The 13,843-nt window shown below is 37.9% G+C and overlaps 1 protein-coding gene across 1 annotated transcript in view; it reads right to left on the bottom strand.

The window, feature by feature from the left end:
* Nucleotides 1-5,169: 5,169 nt before the first annotated feature.
* The window catches only part of LOC117290430 (dynein heavy chain 10, axonemal-like), a 64,310-nt gene continuing 55,636 nt past the window's right edge, over nucleotides 5,170-13,843 (bottom strand). The window contains exons 66-70 of the mRNA XM_033771841.1: nucleotides 13,154-13,365; nucleotides 10,140-10,307; nucleotides 7,868-8,048; nucleotides 7,155-7,300; nucleotides 5,170-5,578 (exon numbers count right to left, since the gene is read on the bottom strand). Of these exons, the coding sequence (XP_033627732.1) occupies nucleotides 5,432-5,578; nucleotides 7,155-7,300; nucleotides 7,868-8,048; nucleotides 10,140-10,307; nucleotides 13,154-13,365 (854 nt within the window). The 3' untranslated portion in view covers nucleotides 5,170-5,431. The remainder of the gene's footprint in view (nucleotides 5,579-7,154; nucleotides 7,301-7,867; nucleotides 8,049-10,139; nucleotides 10,308-13,153; nucleotides 13,366-13,843) is intronic.

Raw genomic sequence — 13,843 nt, 5'->3', positions numbered from 1 at the left:
ATTTAACACAACATATTTGATAACAACTAAATTTACCCCCCCCCCGCTTTGGGTGTTGTGTTCTTTCTTTTATTTCATTGTGCAAATTGAATTTTCATAACTGACAATTCTCTTTTCTTTTAGGCAAAGTATCTTAAGGCAAAGTTTCTGAAACCGTTCGATTGTTTGAATGCTATTTATGCCTAATTGTTTTAATAGAATGATAGATCAAAAGGGCTTGCAATGAAAACTACATTTCAGACGGTAGCAGCTGGAAGGTTTTTTTTTTTTATTGGCGCCGAAAATCGAGGGCTGTGTGTTAGGGCCTTGTCACACAAGACAACTTTTTTATTTTAAATGTCTTGCAATCCCTAAGAATAATCATGTAAATATTCAAATGTGAACGGGTCTTGTTGGAGCTAGCCTGGCACTGGTTGCCTGTAATTTTCCTCATTTGACATGGCCCCTATTTTCATCATACGCTAAACATGGAGGAATCTAAACCCATTTACATAAAGCTGCTAGGATAAGGTTACCAGTCCAAATGCCACGTCGCATGTACATTTTGTTCATTGGTATGCTGCTCATTTCTGCTTAGCAAGCAAGTAGTATCAATCAATATTGTCTGCCCTATGAAATTAGTCTCTGGTCGCCTAAATTTTATCATTATAACTGCACGTACGTTTCAACACTATCCACTATCTAATTAAAATTTCAAGATCTCAACCGAAGTCGAAGACAGACGCCTAACGGAAAAATTACGTCACGCATTGTCAACAAGGTGGAACAAGTAGAAGTGTATTTTGTAGGTGCAGTGGTAATTGTTTTCTGAAATTTTATAGTCAAGGAAAAATGTGGGGCAACCGTCTTGTCAAATCGTATTATTGGAGTAAATTGACGACCGGTGTCGCATGCAATTATGTCCTCTGTGCAATACTATCCGGAGGACATTATTACATATGTAATAATGTCCGCCGGACGGTTATGCATATGCAATCGTGTCCGCCCGGACGCTGCTGCATAATGCAATTGTGTCCGCCCGGACACATTTGCATATGCAGTTGTGTCTGCCCCCGTGCAAAACCATCCTTGCAGTAAATTAAACACCCTTGGTCGACGAAACACGCGCGCATGGTTCAGTCATGTGTCAGGAGCGGACAGTGGCGGACACAATTGCATCTGACACCGGGCTGCATTATTCTTCAACTGCAGTATAGAATTTCCATCCTCAAAAATTTCCCCCGTTTTAAAATCTCCATTCAAAAGCATTGCGTTGGTGGCAATGTTGGTCGAGCTAATTAGCTACATCAATTGCAAGGAAAGGTTGACATATTTTTTAATTCAGGGTCAGGATGCATACACAAGTTTCACCGTACTGTAGCACATTGTGTTTCACTATAATAATTTAATGCACACTTTCCCAAATTCTTTCGTTTGGGACAAAGTCAATATTTCTTTGGGTGTGGTGGTGGGTGGGGGGGGGGGGGGGGAGTGAGGAACCCTCTGTATTTTGGGGTAAATGAAACAAATCTTTAAATGAAACAAGGTTCAATTTAATGACAGGTACAATACTTTGTCATGTTTATTGCTTCAATTACAATATTCAAATTGACAGGCCACGAATTCATGTATTACTTTATAATAAAAAATGTCATATATCTTGTCAAGAAAACGGAAAACTTGTTATGGACGGATAAGCTTAGATAAATATTTACATTCTTTATGAAAACAGAAGTATTTACAAAGATTGCAAAATCTAATACCAAATATAAGATGCAGAAATATATAATTCGCCCACAACGCACAGGACGGAATTGTTATAGAATTTGGAATTTATTTACAAAAATCACAGCATGTTAAGGATCCAAATTTGTTTTATATATACACAACTTTCACTAGAAATATTCATAGATTATTGGACGGAATGAAAACAAGTAATCGTAAACATTTTTTTTGTGAACGAACCTACGTAGATTACTGAGCAGTAAGGTCACTGGGGTAATTAACAAAATATATAAACACACAACTTTCACTTGAAATATTAATAGATCATTGGACGGAATGAAACAAAATAATATCAAACATTTTGCAGGCCGTTTGCGTAGATTAAACTGAAGGCGGAAATCTCTAGGTATTCTAATGAACGTCATATCGGTCTTTCTAAAAAAAATAAACCAACTCCTCATGGAGTTTCACTCTTATCCCTTGGCAGTAAATTATCTCTCCTGAATACAAATAAATTGACCCCTTTGAGGGCTACCTTCAGGCCATGTTATTTCCTTCCGCCATGGTTCAAACCATCAATTCAGTCAACTCTCGGTATAACGAGACCGCTGGGGTTTGCCAAAGTACCTCTTTGTAGCATAAACGTTGTTAAGAAGACACTATAAATAAATGGTAAATTTGCGAGTACAACCATGTGTAAATCTCTTTTGAGGGAGTGCTTGGCTCTGAAAAGAGCCAGTTTGGTCTCGACGTTTCGAACAGTACACTTTGCTTGTCTTCAGGAGAAACAGAGCAGAGTATACTGTTCGAAACGTCGAGACCAAACCGGCTCTTTTCAGAGCCAACACTCAAGAGATTTACACATGGTTTGTCCCCGCATCTTTATTATGTTATCATAGTTTCTGCTTATTTCTCCACCTTATGCAAAGCTTCAAACAATACAAAAACGTTTTTATAAGGGGACAACCGTAACAGAGGAAGTATTGAAGTCTTAGGCCGTGTCCGAAACGACGACTTCGGCTACAGCTACGTCTAGATCAGCGCGTCTACCAGTGTTGAAGAATAGCAGACGCGCGCGATCTAGCCGTAGCTGTAGCCGAAGTCGCCGTTTCGGACACGGCCTTAGAGTGGTTGACTGTGAGAACAACAACATCGTTGGCAATGGACATGTTTGGTAACTGTCATAGACTATAGTATTGTCACTTGGTGTATCTGTTGAAATTTGGGCTTAATTAGTCATTGAATAGCAAGAACATAATGAAACACCCTTAGTGCAACAACTGTATGTGCTTATGAGGTATTTTTGAGACTCAAATATTTTAGCGAGAAATTACCTCCTTCTCAAAAACGACATTACTTCAGAGTGAGTCGTTTCTCACAATGTTTTATGCTATCAAAAGCTCTCCTTTGGTAGTTACCCAGTACGTTTTTGGGCTTACAATTATTTTGAGTAATTCCCAATAGTGTCCAGTGCCTTTAAGTTTCAAAACATGAAGCAGTGACCCTTTGTCTAAAAGGTGAACAAACAGACTGGTTATCTATCCACCATTCTGTTTGTTCAGACGAATTTAATTATTATTCACACAACCGATGCTGTCAGTGCATATTCTGCAACAATGCAAGAACGTTACACATCAAATAGTTAATTTTTATTTAAAACATAAAACAAGATAATTTCTGGTTCATGAATTCTCAAAATCTTCTGAAAACGGAGCAACACACGCGCATTCCATGGTTTACCGTCTCACAGAGCGCAAATGAAATTCAAACCGCTGACCGCTGTGTATTTACATTGCCAAGGTAGTGTGTCTTGAATCTCAATTTAGAAATTACCTGTTCCTTCGAATAATGTTTGTCTCTATAACTCAGCAGAGTGTGGGTTTGAATCCCAAGCCGTGACACTTGTGTCCTTAAGCAAGAGACTTAAGCCATTGCTTCGTCCTTCAGATGGGATGTAAAGCCAGTGGTCCTATGTGTTGTGTAACGCATGTAAAAGAACCCAGTGCACTTATCGAACAGAGAAGGGGTTCGCCCCGGTGTTTCTGGCTGTGGCTGCTGAATGCGCCGTAGCACCTTGTAAACCCTAAGAAGGTGCTACATAATTGGGTCTCAGAATCCATCACTGCAATAACCACTGTAATATCTTTCTGAAAGTTTGTATATACTCGCCGCCTTGAGTACCTTGTTTGGTAGATACGTGCGCTATATAAGACTTTGATATTATTACTTTCCGTTCCAAGGATTTAAGTTGATTAACTATCTACTATAATTCAAGGCACAGATTGATTGTTAGAAAACAAAATTCTTAAGAGTAATATATCTTGAAAGAAAAAATATTATTACTCCAGAGTTCCAGAGAAAACAAATTACATTAAAAATATGTATTATACAAATTGTTGTCTTTCTGCAGTATGTTTGAAACTTGTCTGGGTTTCCAGAATAGACATTATTTTGTTATTAGATTATTTTATAATTTCAGAGCAGATATTCCCTGTGTGTTTTTTTTTTTAAAAGATATGGTGCAGCTGTCACACACAGGCTGCTGAGGATTTTAAGGATTCACACACATAAATTCAATCATGCAAGTAATTTACAGCGCCAAGTAAATCAGTTAAATTCAGTTCTGCAAGTCATTAAAAGTGCCAAGTACACCAAATAATATTGATTTTGGTTTTACCCATAAACACCGATGTGTGTTAGCACTGTATACTCAGTACCTACTCAGTACTTTCCTGAGTTCTGTGGAAAAAAATCTTAGGCATATTATTACTCAGGTGGGAATTGAACCCGAGTAATACACCAATTAAATTCAATCCTGCAAGTCATTAACAGCGCCAAGTAAATCAGTTAAATTCAATCCTGCAAGTCATTAACAGCGCCAAGTAAATCAGTTAAATTCAATCCTGCAAGTCATTAACAGTGCCAAGTACACCAATTAAATTCAATCCTGCATGTAATTTACAGTGCTAAGTAAATCAGTTATTATTAACTGTATTGTGTTTGCACAATAAAACAAATTTAAAAAACAATCTCAACAAAAACATCTTCATCAACCTTCCATAAAGGTCAAACTTAGATGCAAGGTCACTGTTACACAACTAGCCTTAAAGGGGATATCACATGGCCTGAGAGAATTTGTCGCGCTGAATTCTCGAACGAGTGTAAAACAAAAACACGCCCGATTTCACAAAGAGCTAAAACTAATCTTAACTGTGTATCAATAACACAAATCACTATGGTAATATTGACAACGCATCTTAAGATGAATCTTAAGATGAAATCGGACCCAGGCTCCACGGTAAACAAGTGCATCACAAGTTAAAGGGTCTGGATATTTTTTTGTAGTACACAAAACACAATGTCCACAGATTTACATTAAACTTACACAGTTTGAGGATAATGATAGTAGAAGGCTTCCCTGAAAATATTACTTGCTGAGGAGCTGTAGTTTTTGAGAACCGATTAAACAAATTTAAAAATAATTTTCGTCTCAGGAGACGAAAATTATTTTAGCAAGTACAACGTATTTACCAAATTACAGGCAACCATGTCCAGGCAATCTCAAAGATGAAAAGGCATTCACATCTGAATGTTCACATTTTACTTTGCGATCGTAAAAACATTGTTTGAAAAATTACTCCTATGCTATACCAAGGTGGTCCTGCAGCATGCACTGCGTTGGTTGCGGACAAGTTGCCTGTGAAGGGTTGCCTCAAGACACTTTTCTCTAGTCCGTATTGAGTACGAGGCACACCCCTTGTAGGACCCAGTGGGAGATGTGCTCTGATGTACCCAGGTCTGCTTCAAACACCAGCCCTACACCCATGGCGTTACGCCGCTGTGACGTGGTGTAGACAGGTGTACGGAATGTGTTCTGTGAAAGAAACATAGATGGGGGAAAAATATATATTTATGTTGGCTCCTCTGGCAAATCAATTCCATTCGTATATGATAATAATAATATAATAATAACTAGTTCTTATACAGCACATTTCACAATAACATCTCAACCTGCCAATAACATTCCGTTAGTATTTCCAGGATTCGAATCCACACTCCAATGACTTTCAACACCAGAACTTGATGGTCTACTTGGGTTTCAAAATATTTCTGTGATGTTACAGTAACTTGGTTTTAAATTAAGTAGAATAATCTGCAATCAGCAACTTTATATACTATTGCTAGTTTCTACACCTGTCTGACATATCACCACCTGAGCTAATAACAAATATTGTATATTTTGAAAAGAAACAAAATAAAGGGTCCCTACTTTGCATCGTCATGTTAGTATATTTTTTCAAACAGTTGTTATTTTCCTTTGAGTACCTGAGACTTTTCAACCTGTGAATTTTGTTTGATTGACCCCTTGCACGCGTGTCACACGCAACGACTGATGCCACGCTCCCCATTTTGGTTGTCAACAGGTTTACGTGTTAATGCAGACTCGCCTTAAATGTGCACTGATCTGAGTAACACACGTTGATATTGACCACCAAAATGGCGCATATAAGACTATTCTGATGATGACGTCAGGTGAATTGGGTCAATACCAGTAAAATTTCAATCAAATAATAGCCGGAAAATTGGGCAACTATTTTTGCAAATTTTTGATTGAAATTTGAGAGCAATAAAGCCCCCCCCCAAAACAACAACCATCACAATGACAATGAATCAACTCAAATAATTTTCAGTATAAGCCAATTTGTTGGGGGAAATTTTCAGATATTTTACAACTACGGCTAATGTGATGGACGCAAAATTGTCCTCTTTATTGTGTTGTTTTCAAAGTCCAAACAGTGTAGCCCCGCGCAAAAAAATGCCAGAAAAAATACTATCACTCAATCAGATTACAAGAAAAGAATGAAGTGGCAATCAGAACAAACAAAATAAATGAAATGTAAGATAAGTACAATTGCTGCAACAAAAAAGCAAAACAAGAAAATTTGACGTGGTTTGCTAAAAAAAGAAAGAAAAAAAAACACAAGCAAAGAGGGTATTATTGAGATGGTATAAACTCATAGTACACGCATAACCACATGATATGTAGTCAGATTTATCAGCTACTGATCATGGGTAACTTGCATTAGGCATTCGTTGCGCGTGCAACACCACACCCGACCCGTTATGTGATAATTGATCATGAAGCGTTAAATCGCACAACTGCACCTTCCGTGCTAGTGCCATCTGTTCACATGATGATAACACATAATTGTCATACACTAAAATATTGCTTGCGCCACTACTGTGCAGTGCGCATTTAGGCAACACAGTATGACACAACACACAGATGCACAACTTTATATGCATGTTGATTTCTGAATTGGCAGGCCATGGGCAGATGGAACAGTAGTGACTGGTGTCAGTGCAAGTCAGTGCAAGGGGTCCACAGAGCATGGACTAAGCAAAACTTTGCCGAAACAACTTAACTCCGAGAAGAGCAATCAACGTACCTGAAGCTTGAGTCGATGAGCCTCAATGGGAATGACTTTCAAGATGGGAAGCTCCTCAATGAGCTGTTTGGGTTTGGGTCTAGAGAGACAGCAATCTTCCTTGGACCATGAGGCTCCCTCTAGGTATAGACCAGTCACAAAGCAACCTGTGGTGGGCAGATACAATATAAAGGTTACAATCGCCATCTGAGGTTGTAGGCTGGTGCCATTAAACCTTATGCATGGATGTCATCCAGCTGCCATCTTAGAGGTAAAACAATGAGGAAACAATCAAAACGTACAGATTTGTATGCGGGGCACACAAGTTTAGCCAATGACAATCGCTTTTTTACCTCTAGGTGAGGGAGCTCGCCTGCAAGATATTCAATTTGATTTAGTAACAATGTACGTTCCTCAAGCTCAAAGTCTGACACCTCAACCCAATTTTAAGCAATTTGTTCGAAAAACCAGTCATAAACAATACATGTCTTTAGGACTGGTAACCAGTTGCTCCTGAGCAAGATAATGCCAGGCTCAGCAAGTATGCCAGTTTTATTTGAGCTAATGTTCTGTGTGCATATCGTCGGAGTTCCCTCAAGAACAACTTGTGGCACCCAACAAATAAGTTGCTGAAACAACATGTGCGTAATAATGCATATCACACCAAAAGACCTTCGTTCCCGTAGCATTCTGCATGACGGCTGAAAACAAAATAATTTACAAAGACTACTTACCAGAGTGAGCGCGCTCACTGACCTCATCAGGGGTCATGTACTGGGTCACGGCAGTATACAGGGTGGATTTATCCAGGGGCCAACCGTTCTTACGGCAGGTTGCCTGCACCAGGGCAGTCAGGTAGGACTCTGGGATGTGGAGACCACTCAGCCACATAACAGGTGGCTCACTCTCGTTGACCTAGTGGAGGGAAAAAAAAGAAGACGACTATTAACTATACAAAAAGACCTTTCCATTGTTGATAAACAACCCACGCTGGTTGGCATGGATGGATGAATGTTGGCGAAACACTCCATTGTAATAAAGACACTGGACACTATCGGTAATTGTCGAAGACCAGTCTTCTCACTTGGTGTATCTCAACATCTGTATAAAATAACAAACCTGTGAAATTTTGAGCTCAATCGGTCGCAGAAGTTGCGAGATAATAATGAAAGAAAAAACAACCTTGTTACACAAAGTTGTGTGCTTTCAGATGCTTGATTTCGAGACCTCAAATTCTAAATCTGAGGTCTCGAAATCAAATTCGTGGAAAATTACTTCTTTCTTGAAAACTATGGTACTTCAGAGGGAGCCGTTTCTCACAATGTTTTATACTGTCAACAGCCACCCAATACTAGTTACTAAATAAGGTTTTATGCTAATAATTATTTTGCGTAATTACCAATAGTGTCCACTGCCTTTAACAGATAATGGGACAAAATTAAAAAAATGTTTGCAAACTTTCAATTAAATAAAACACCTCCCAAGATTGGTTGCTTTATTTCCCACAAAATTAAGCGCTATTTTGGAATAGTTTTGTGACGTTACAAACTGTAGCCATCTGTTTTTTATTTGCATGTATGGCTTTCCATAGTTTTCCAACTTCGGTTGGCAAAAACTTGGGCTGTGACGTTGAGATAGAAAGGTCTTTAAATAAAAATAAAAACATGTTTAATTAGTGCTCAAAACAACAAGCCTTGAAAAGAAATGGGAGAAGGATAAATGAACATTAATTAATTGGAACTAGGTAAATAATCAAAATAAAACTGAAACAACCATTTTTAAAAAGGTGTTTTAAAAAAGATAGTTTAAATTTCGAAAAATAGACTAGAGTAGACTAGGGGAAAATGCATGAATTTGAATGTGTGTTAATGAAATTGAATGAATTTGACTGAAAACCTATAATAACAAGATATGACTCCTGTCATAATTTAAATCATAAAAACAAAAACAAAACAAAAACTACAAAATGAAAATGCTCCCCTTGCTAAAAAAATAAAATAATAATATATGAGGTCCGGTTTGGATCGAAAAGCTAAGGCCATCTACCCTACTCATTATATAAATAATACTAAGAAAAAACATCCGAGTCGAAGAAATTGGAATAGAGTTGGTATTGAAATTGGCTCGACCCACATACAAAATTTAATTCACAACTCAGATACCCTCATTTACTTCCATCTACCCCCCCCCCCCCCCCCCATACAAAACTCTCAACATAATTGGTAAGTACTCCGATGTTCATCTATTGTCCTTTTTTTTCTTATGAAATTTCTGTGGCGACTGAAATATTGTTCCTTGAATATTCTTCTAGGTTAGAACCGCTTCCTTTGGGTAATGGTTTAAGTGGGTCAGCCCTAAGCTGCACTGGATAGACAATGTGACTAAGTGGAGTAGTTGAAGTATAGGAGAGCTGAGAAGAGCGGCGACTGAAAGAGAACAGGGGATGGCGGTGGCTCCATTACAATTTGAGGATGAGGCAGCCAAGGGCGCAAGTCTATGTCGAATGATGATATCTCTTACACTGACCCATTTAAAAGGTATACCTTCACAGACAGTGTTTATGTTGTGTGTGATCAACCAAGAAATTGTAGACAATTTAATACCTCACAGAAAATAAAAACTTGTGTAGTAAACTGTCATGTACATGTTTAAATACATACAAACCAAACAAGCAAAACAAACAACAAACACCAAAACAACCTTTAAATAACAGGCATGTGAGTGACTATCCATGACAAAAAAAAGAAGTGGAAAAGAGAAAACCGGGCAAGAAAAAAAGACGACAAGATAATATTCCAATACTTTTGTATACAGAAAACGAAGAAAAAAGGGGAAAATCAAAACCAAAAGAGAGGAAATCAGCTGAAAAGAAGAAGTCTCACATGCCTGAAATAAGAATGTTTTTGCTGAATACAACTGCTAGAGTGAACCCAGGAGCATTACTATTATAAACTTATCTGATGAGAGAGAAGAACAAAAAAGGGGAAAAAAAGAGAAAATTCTTACCCAAGTGGTGTACTGAGTAAAACGCTTCTGGAAATGAAGCATCCAGTTGCCCAGACCTTTGAGTGTGTCTGGGGCCAGACGGCGCCATATATTGGGGATCTGGCCATTGAAGAGCGCCCTCGCGACATCGTCAAGCTCGCTGCTCATTCCAACTTCACCTTTAAGAGCCTGGAATCGGGAAACAGGGAGGAGGATAAATAGAATGTCAAAGGTGGAAAATAAGAAATGCAAAAAAAAGGAATGCAATAACAAGAATTGTTTTTAAATGTTTTTTATGTTTGTTACTCACAGCAAGCATTTACCCTTATTTGGCTATAATAAAGATTAAATTAGTGAAAGTGAGCCATTATTAATGCTCCAGTTTTGATGAAAAAACCTCAAGACAGTGGGGTTTTGTAGCTCAGTGTTGTTAATGGGGTACAATTATTTTTATAAGACCAGAATCTAAATGAAAAATCTGCATCGCTTCTCAACAAGAAAGTTTTTGCGGTAGTAAATTTTTTGCAGCGTTTACCAATCTGTGACCCTATCCTTAAAGCAGAGCTTAATGGATTGGGATTTGGCCATACCTTTAAAGGATTTTGGTACTTTTTTTTTCATGAAACATAGTGTCCACAGATTTACATTAAACTTATTCTTAATGATAGTAGAAAGCTACCATTAAAAAATTACTTGCAGAGGTGCTGCAGTTTTTGAGAAATGAGACAAAAAACAATTTTGTGTCTCACTTTAGTGAGATGAAAATTATTTTGCATGTAAAAAATGTATTAACCAGTTATGGTATGTTATGCTAAAACTGAGACTAAAATAATGTTTGTGACATTGTTTTACTCAAATACTACAGCACCACCAGCAAGTAATATTTTAAGGAAAGCTTTCTATCTTTTTCTTCAAACTGTTTAAAATGAATGTACCCTGCGGACGATTTCACGAAACGCTAGGATTAATCCTAACTCGAGTTAGGACGGGTAACCTAGGATGGGTTCAATGCATCCTACGTATTTGGATAAGGAACTGAACCCGTCCTAAGTCCTAAGATTAATCCCAAGTTAGGAAGAGTTTGGTGAAATCAACGGCAGACCCTTATACATGACCTACCCCCTACTTTCTGCAAAATAACCCTCATAAGTCTCAAGTTAATAATGATTTCTCTTTTGTGTTTCGTCCCTTCTGTTTTGCACACTGGTTTCTCCAATATTTCAAAAGACCCTCTTTCTGATTAGAAACTCATTCCAGTCAACAAACAAAATTGAATTAAATGACTCTCCGGAGCATTTCCTTATGAAAATTTGCCAAGCTTCATTGCATTATACAAGAAAGCAATATCTCTCAAATAGAACCAAGGATGTCAGGAATAAATAGCCAGAGGGCTGGGAGGTTGATTGAACAATTAAATTCAGTTAAATTGATTAGAGTTTGAGACGTAAACAATGCACAAGGTTTTGTGCTGTTATTCGTTACTGGTTCTCCCTAGGTTCTCCCTTAGAAGCTACAAATAAAACTGCGATGGAGGCATGTACATGTGTAAAACGGAACAAACAAATCAGAGGGTTGGCATTCTCGTGATTAAATCAAACTAAATTCTTTCTCTGCTGAGCAGGTCAACAATGCCTTTTCTTCTTCTGAAAGAACTGTCAACGATTCAGACCATATACAAAACTAATCCTAACCAGGGCCCAATTTCATAGAGCTGCTTTGCACACAAATTTGCTAAGGGTGAAATTTCTTTCTTGATAAGAACAGGACTCCCAACCAAATTTCCATGTGATATTCAGGATAAGCAAACAACAGCTGAATACCAGTAACAAGCAATATGCTACGAATAGAACTTTGGTTGGTAACTCTGAAGACTCAATTTATGAGAATTCAAGCTCTAAAGCCATGAAATAAAAATGAAATAATCAAGCATGTAGCAGAAATATTTTCTAAGACAACTCAACCGAACACTGTTTGTGGCTCAACCAATTGAGTTTTATGCACGAGGACAAATAATTCATCAATCTTTTTTCTGGGGTTTTGATTGTGCGGCATTAATTTTCCTTTATGAAAGTTGAAACAAAATTACAATTCTCGTACCTCACAATAAAAGAGTGTAAAATTCAATTGTATAATAACACCCTGTCAGTTGAAGTTTTACAACATCCCAAAACATCCAATAACATCAAATCAGTCTTAACATGTTTATTTGTGTTTTCTAATTTTTTAGTTCATTCCTGAATTGCAATGATATTAAATCAACACGTCATTGAATTTGACTTTTTGACTGAATCAAAGAATCACAGAATAGGCGCTTCCTTTTGTAAAACTACTGGAAATAATGCAGTTAGTTTTGGTTTCTACTTCCTTTCTCCAAAGATTGATTTTTTACGGCAATTATGGACAATTATGGAAACTAGAAATTAATGCAATTTATTCGGCTTCAATCGAGCGTCTTTCACAGAAGAAGCAGGGGTGGATTTCACAAAGAGTTAGGACCAGTCTTATCTGCAGTTAGGACCAGTTACTCGTCCTAACTTAGGACTAACCATGCAATTTGAATATCTCCTAGGACTAGTCCTAAGCTAGGACTAGTCCTAACTCTTTGTGAAATCCACCCCAGGTCACAAAAAAAAAATTACGTTCCAACTCAAAGATCCTGGTTGTGTGTAGGTTGGTAAACTAGATCTTTGTAAGGAAGAAATAAGGGGAAGTTTAAAGGGACACGTTTCCTTGAATTGGGCGAGTTGGTCTATCAGAAGAATTTGTAACCTTTTATTAGAAAGATGTTTTAAAGGCAGAAAAAACTGATTCACACAAATAGGCCTGGAAATTGCATGGTTTTCCTTTTACTTTGAGAACTAAAACGGCCATTTTGTCAAGTAAAAAATGTTTTCACAAAACAGCGTTCTCCACAAGTATAGAACACCCTTTCGACAGTTGTAGCCGGAAAAGCCTCCAATTCTGATAAGACAGAGAACAAAAAATAAACACGAATCAAAATTAAGAAAGCCACAGAGCATTGGGTATGGACTTACCCTCTGAAGTTCAGCCAGTGATTTAGCCATGCGTGCGATCAGCCTATTGAAGCGTTCCAACTCTTGTAGAAGCACCACGGTGGTCGGAGAGATCTCGAGGCCGTACTTCTTGCGGATCTTATCCAGCTCAAACTGCGCTGGAAGCTTACCCTGGATGTCCGAGGCGATGTTAGCGATGAAGTCCTCTCGGCTGATCCCTGCGCCGGTTTCGCCTGAGAAGTGAAACGATGAATAATGTGATGTTTTTATTTCCACAGTATGATTTTCAGCAAAGTCATTGAATTCTCAATGCTTTGGTTCTATTATTCTGATTTGGAACTTGCCACTAGAAATAATACAGGTAAAAACAAAAAATCTCTTCTGACCTCATGCACCATGCGCAGCACACTTAAAGGCAGTGGACACTATTGGTAATTGTCAAAGACTAGTCTTCACAGTTGGTGTATCTCAACATATGCATAACATAACAAACCTGTGGAAATTTGAGCTCAATCGGTCATCGAAGTTGCGAGATATTAATGAAAGAAAAAACACCCTTGTCGCACCATGGTCACACGAAATTGTGTGCTTTCAGATGCTTGATTTAAAGACCTCAAATTCTAAATCTGAGGTCTCGAAATCAAATTCGTGGAAAATTTATTCTTTCTCGAAAACTACGTCACTTCAGAGGGAGCTGTTTCTCACAATGTT

Source organism: Asterias rubens, chromosome 5 (genome assembly GCF_902459465.1).
Source record: "Asterias rubens chromosome 5, eAstRub1.3, whole genome shotgun sequence".
NCBI classification, from domain to species: Eukaryota; Metazoa; Echinodermata; class Asteroidea; order Forcipulatida; family Asteriidae; genus Asterias; species Asterias rubens.
Note: the sequence above shows the minus strand (reverse complement) of the source record. Positions and strands in the feature narration are given on the sequence as shown.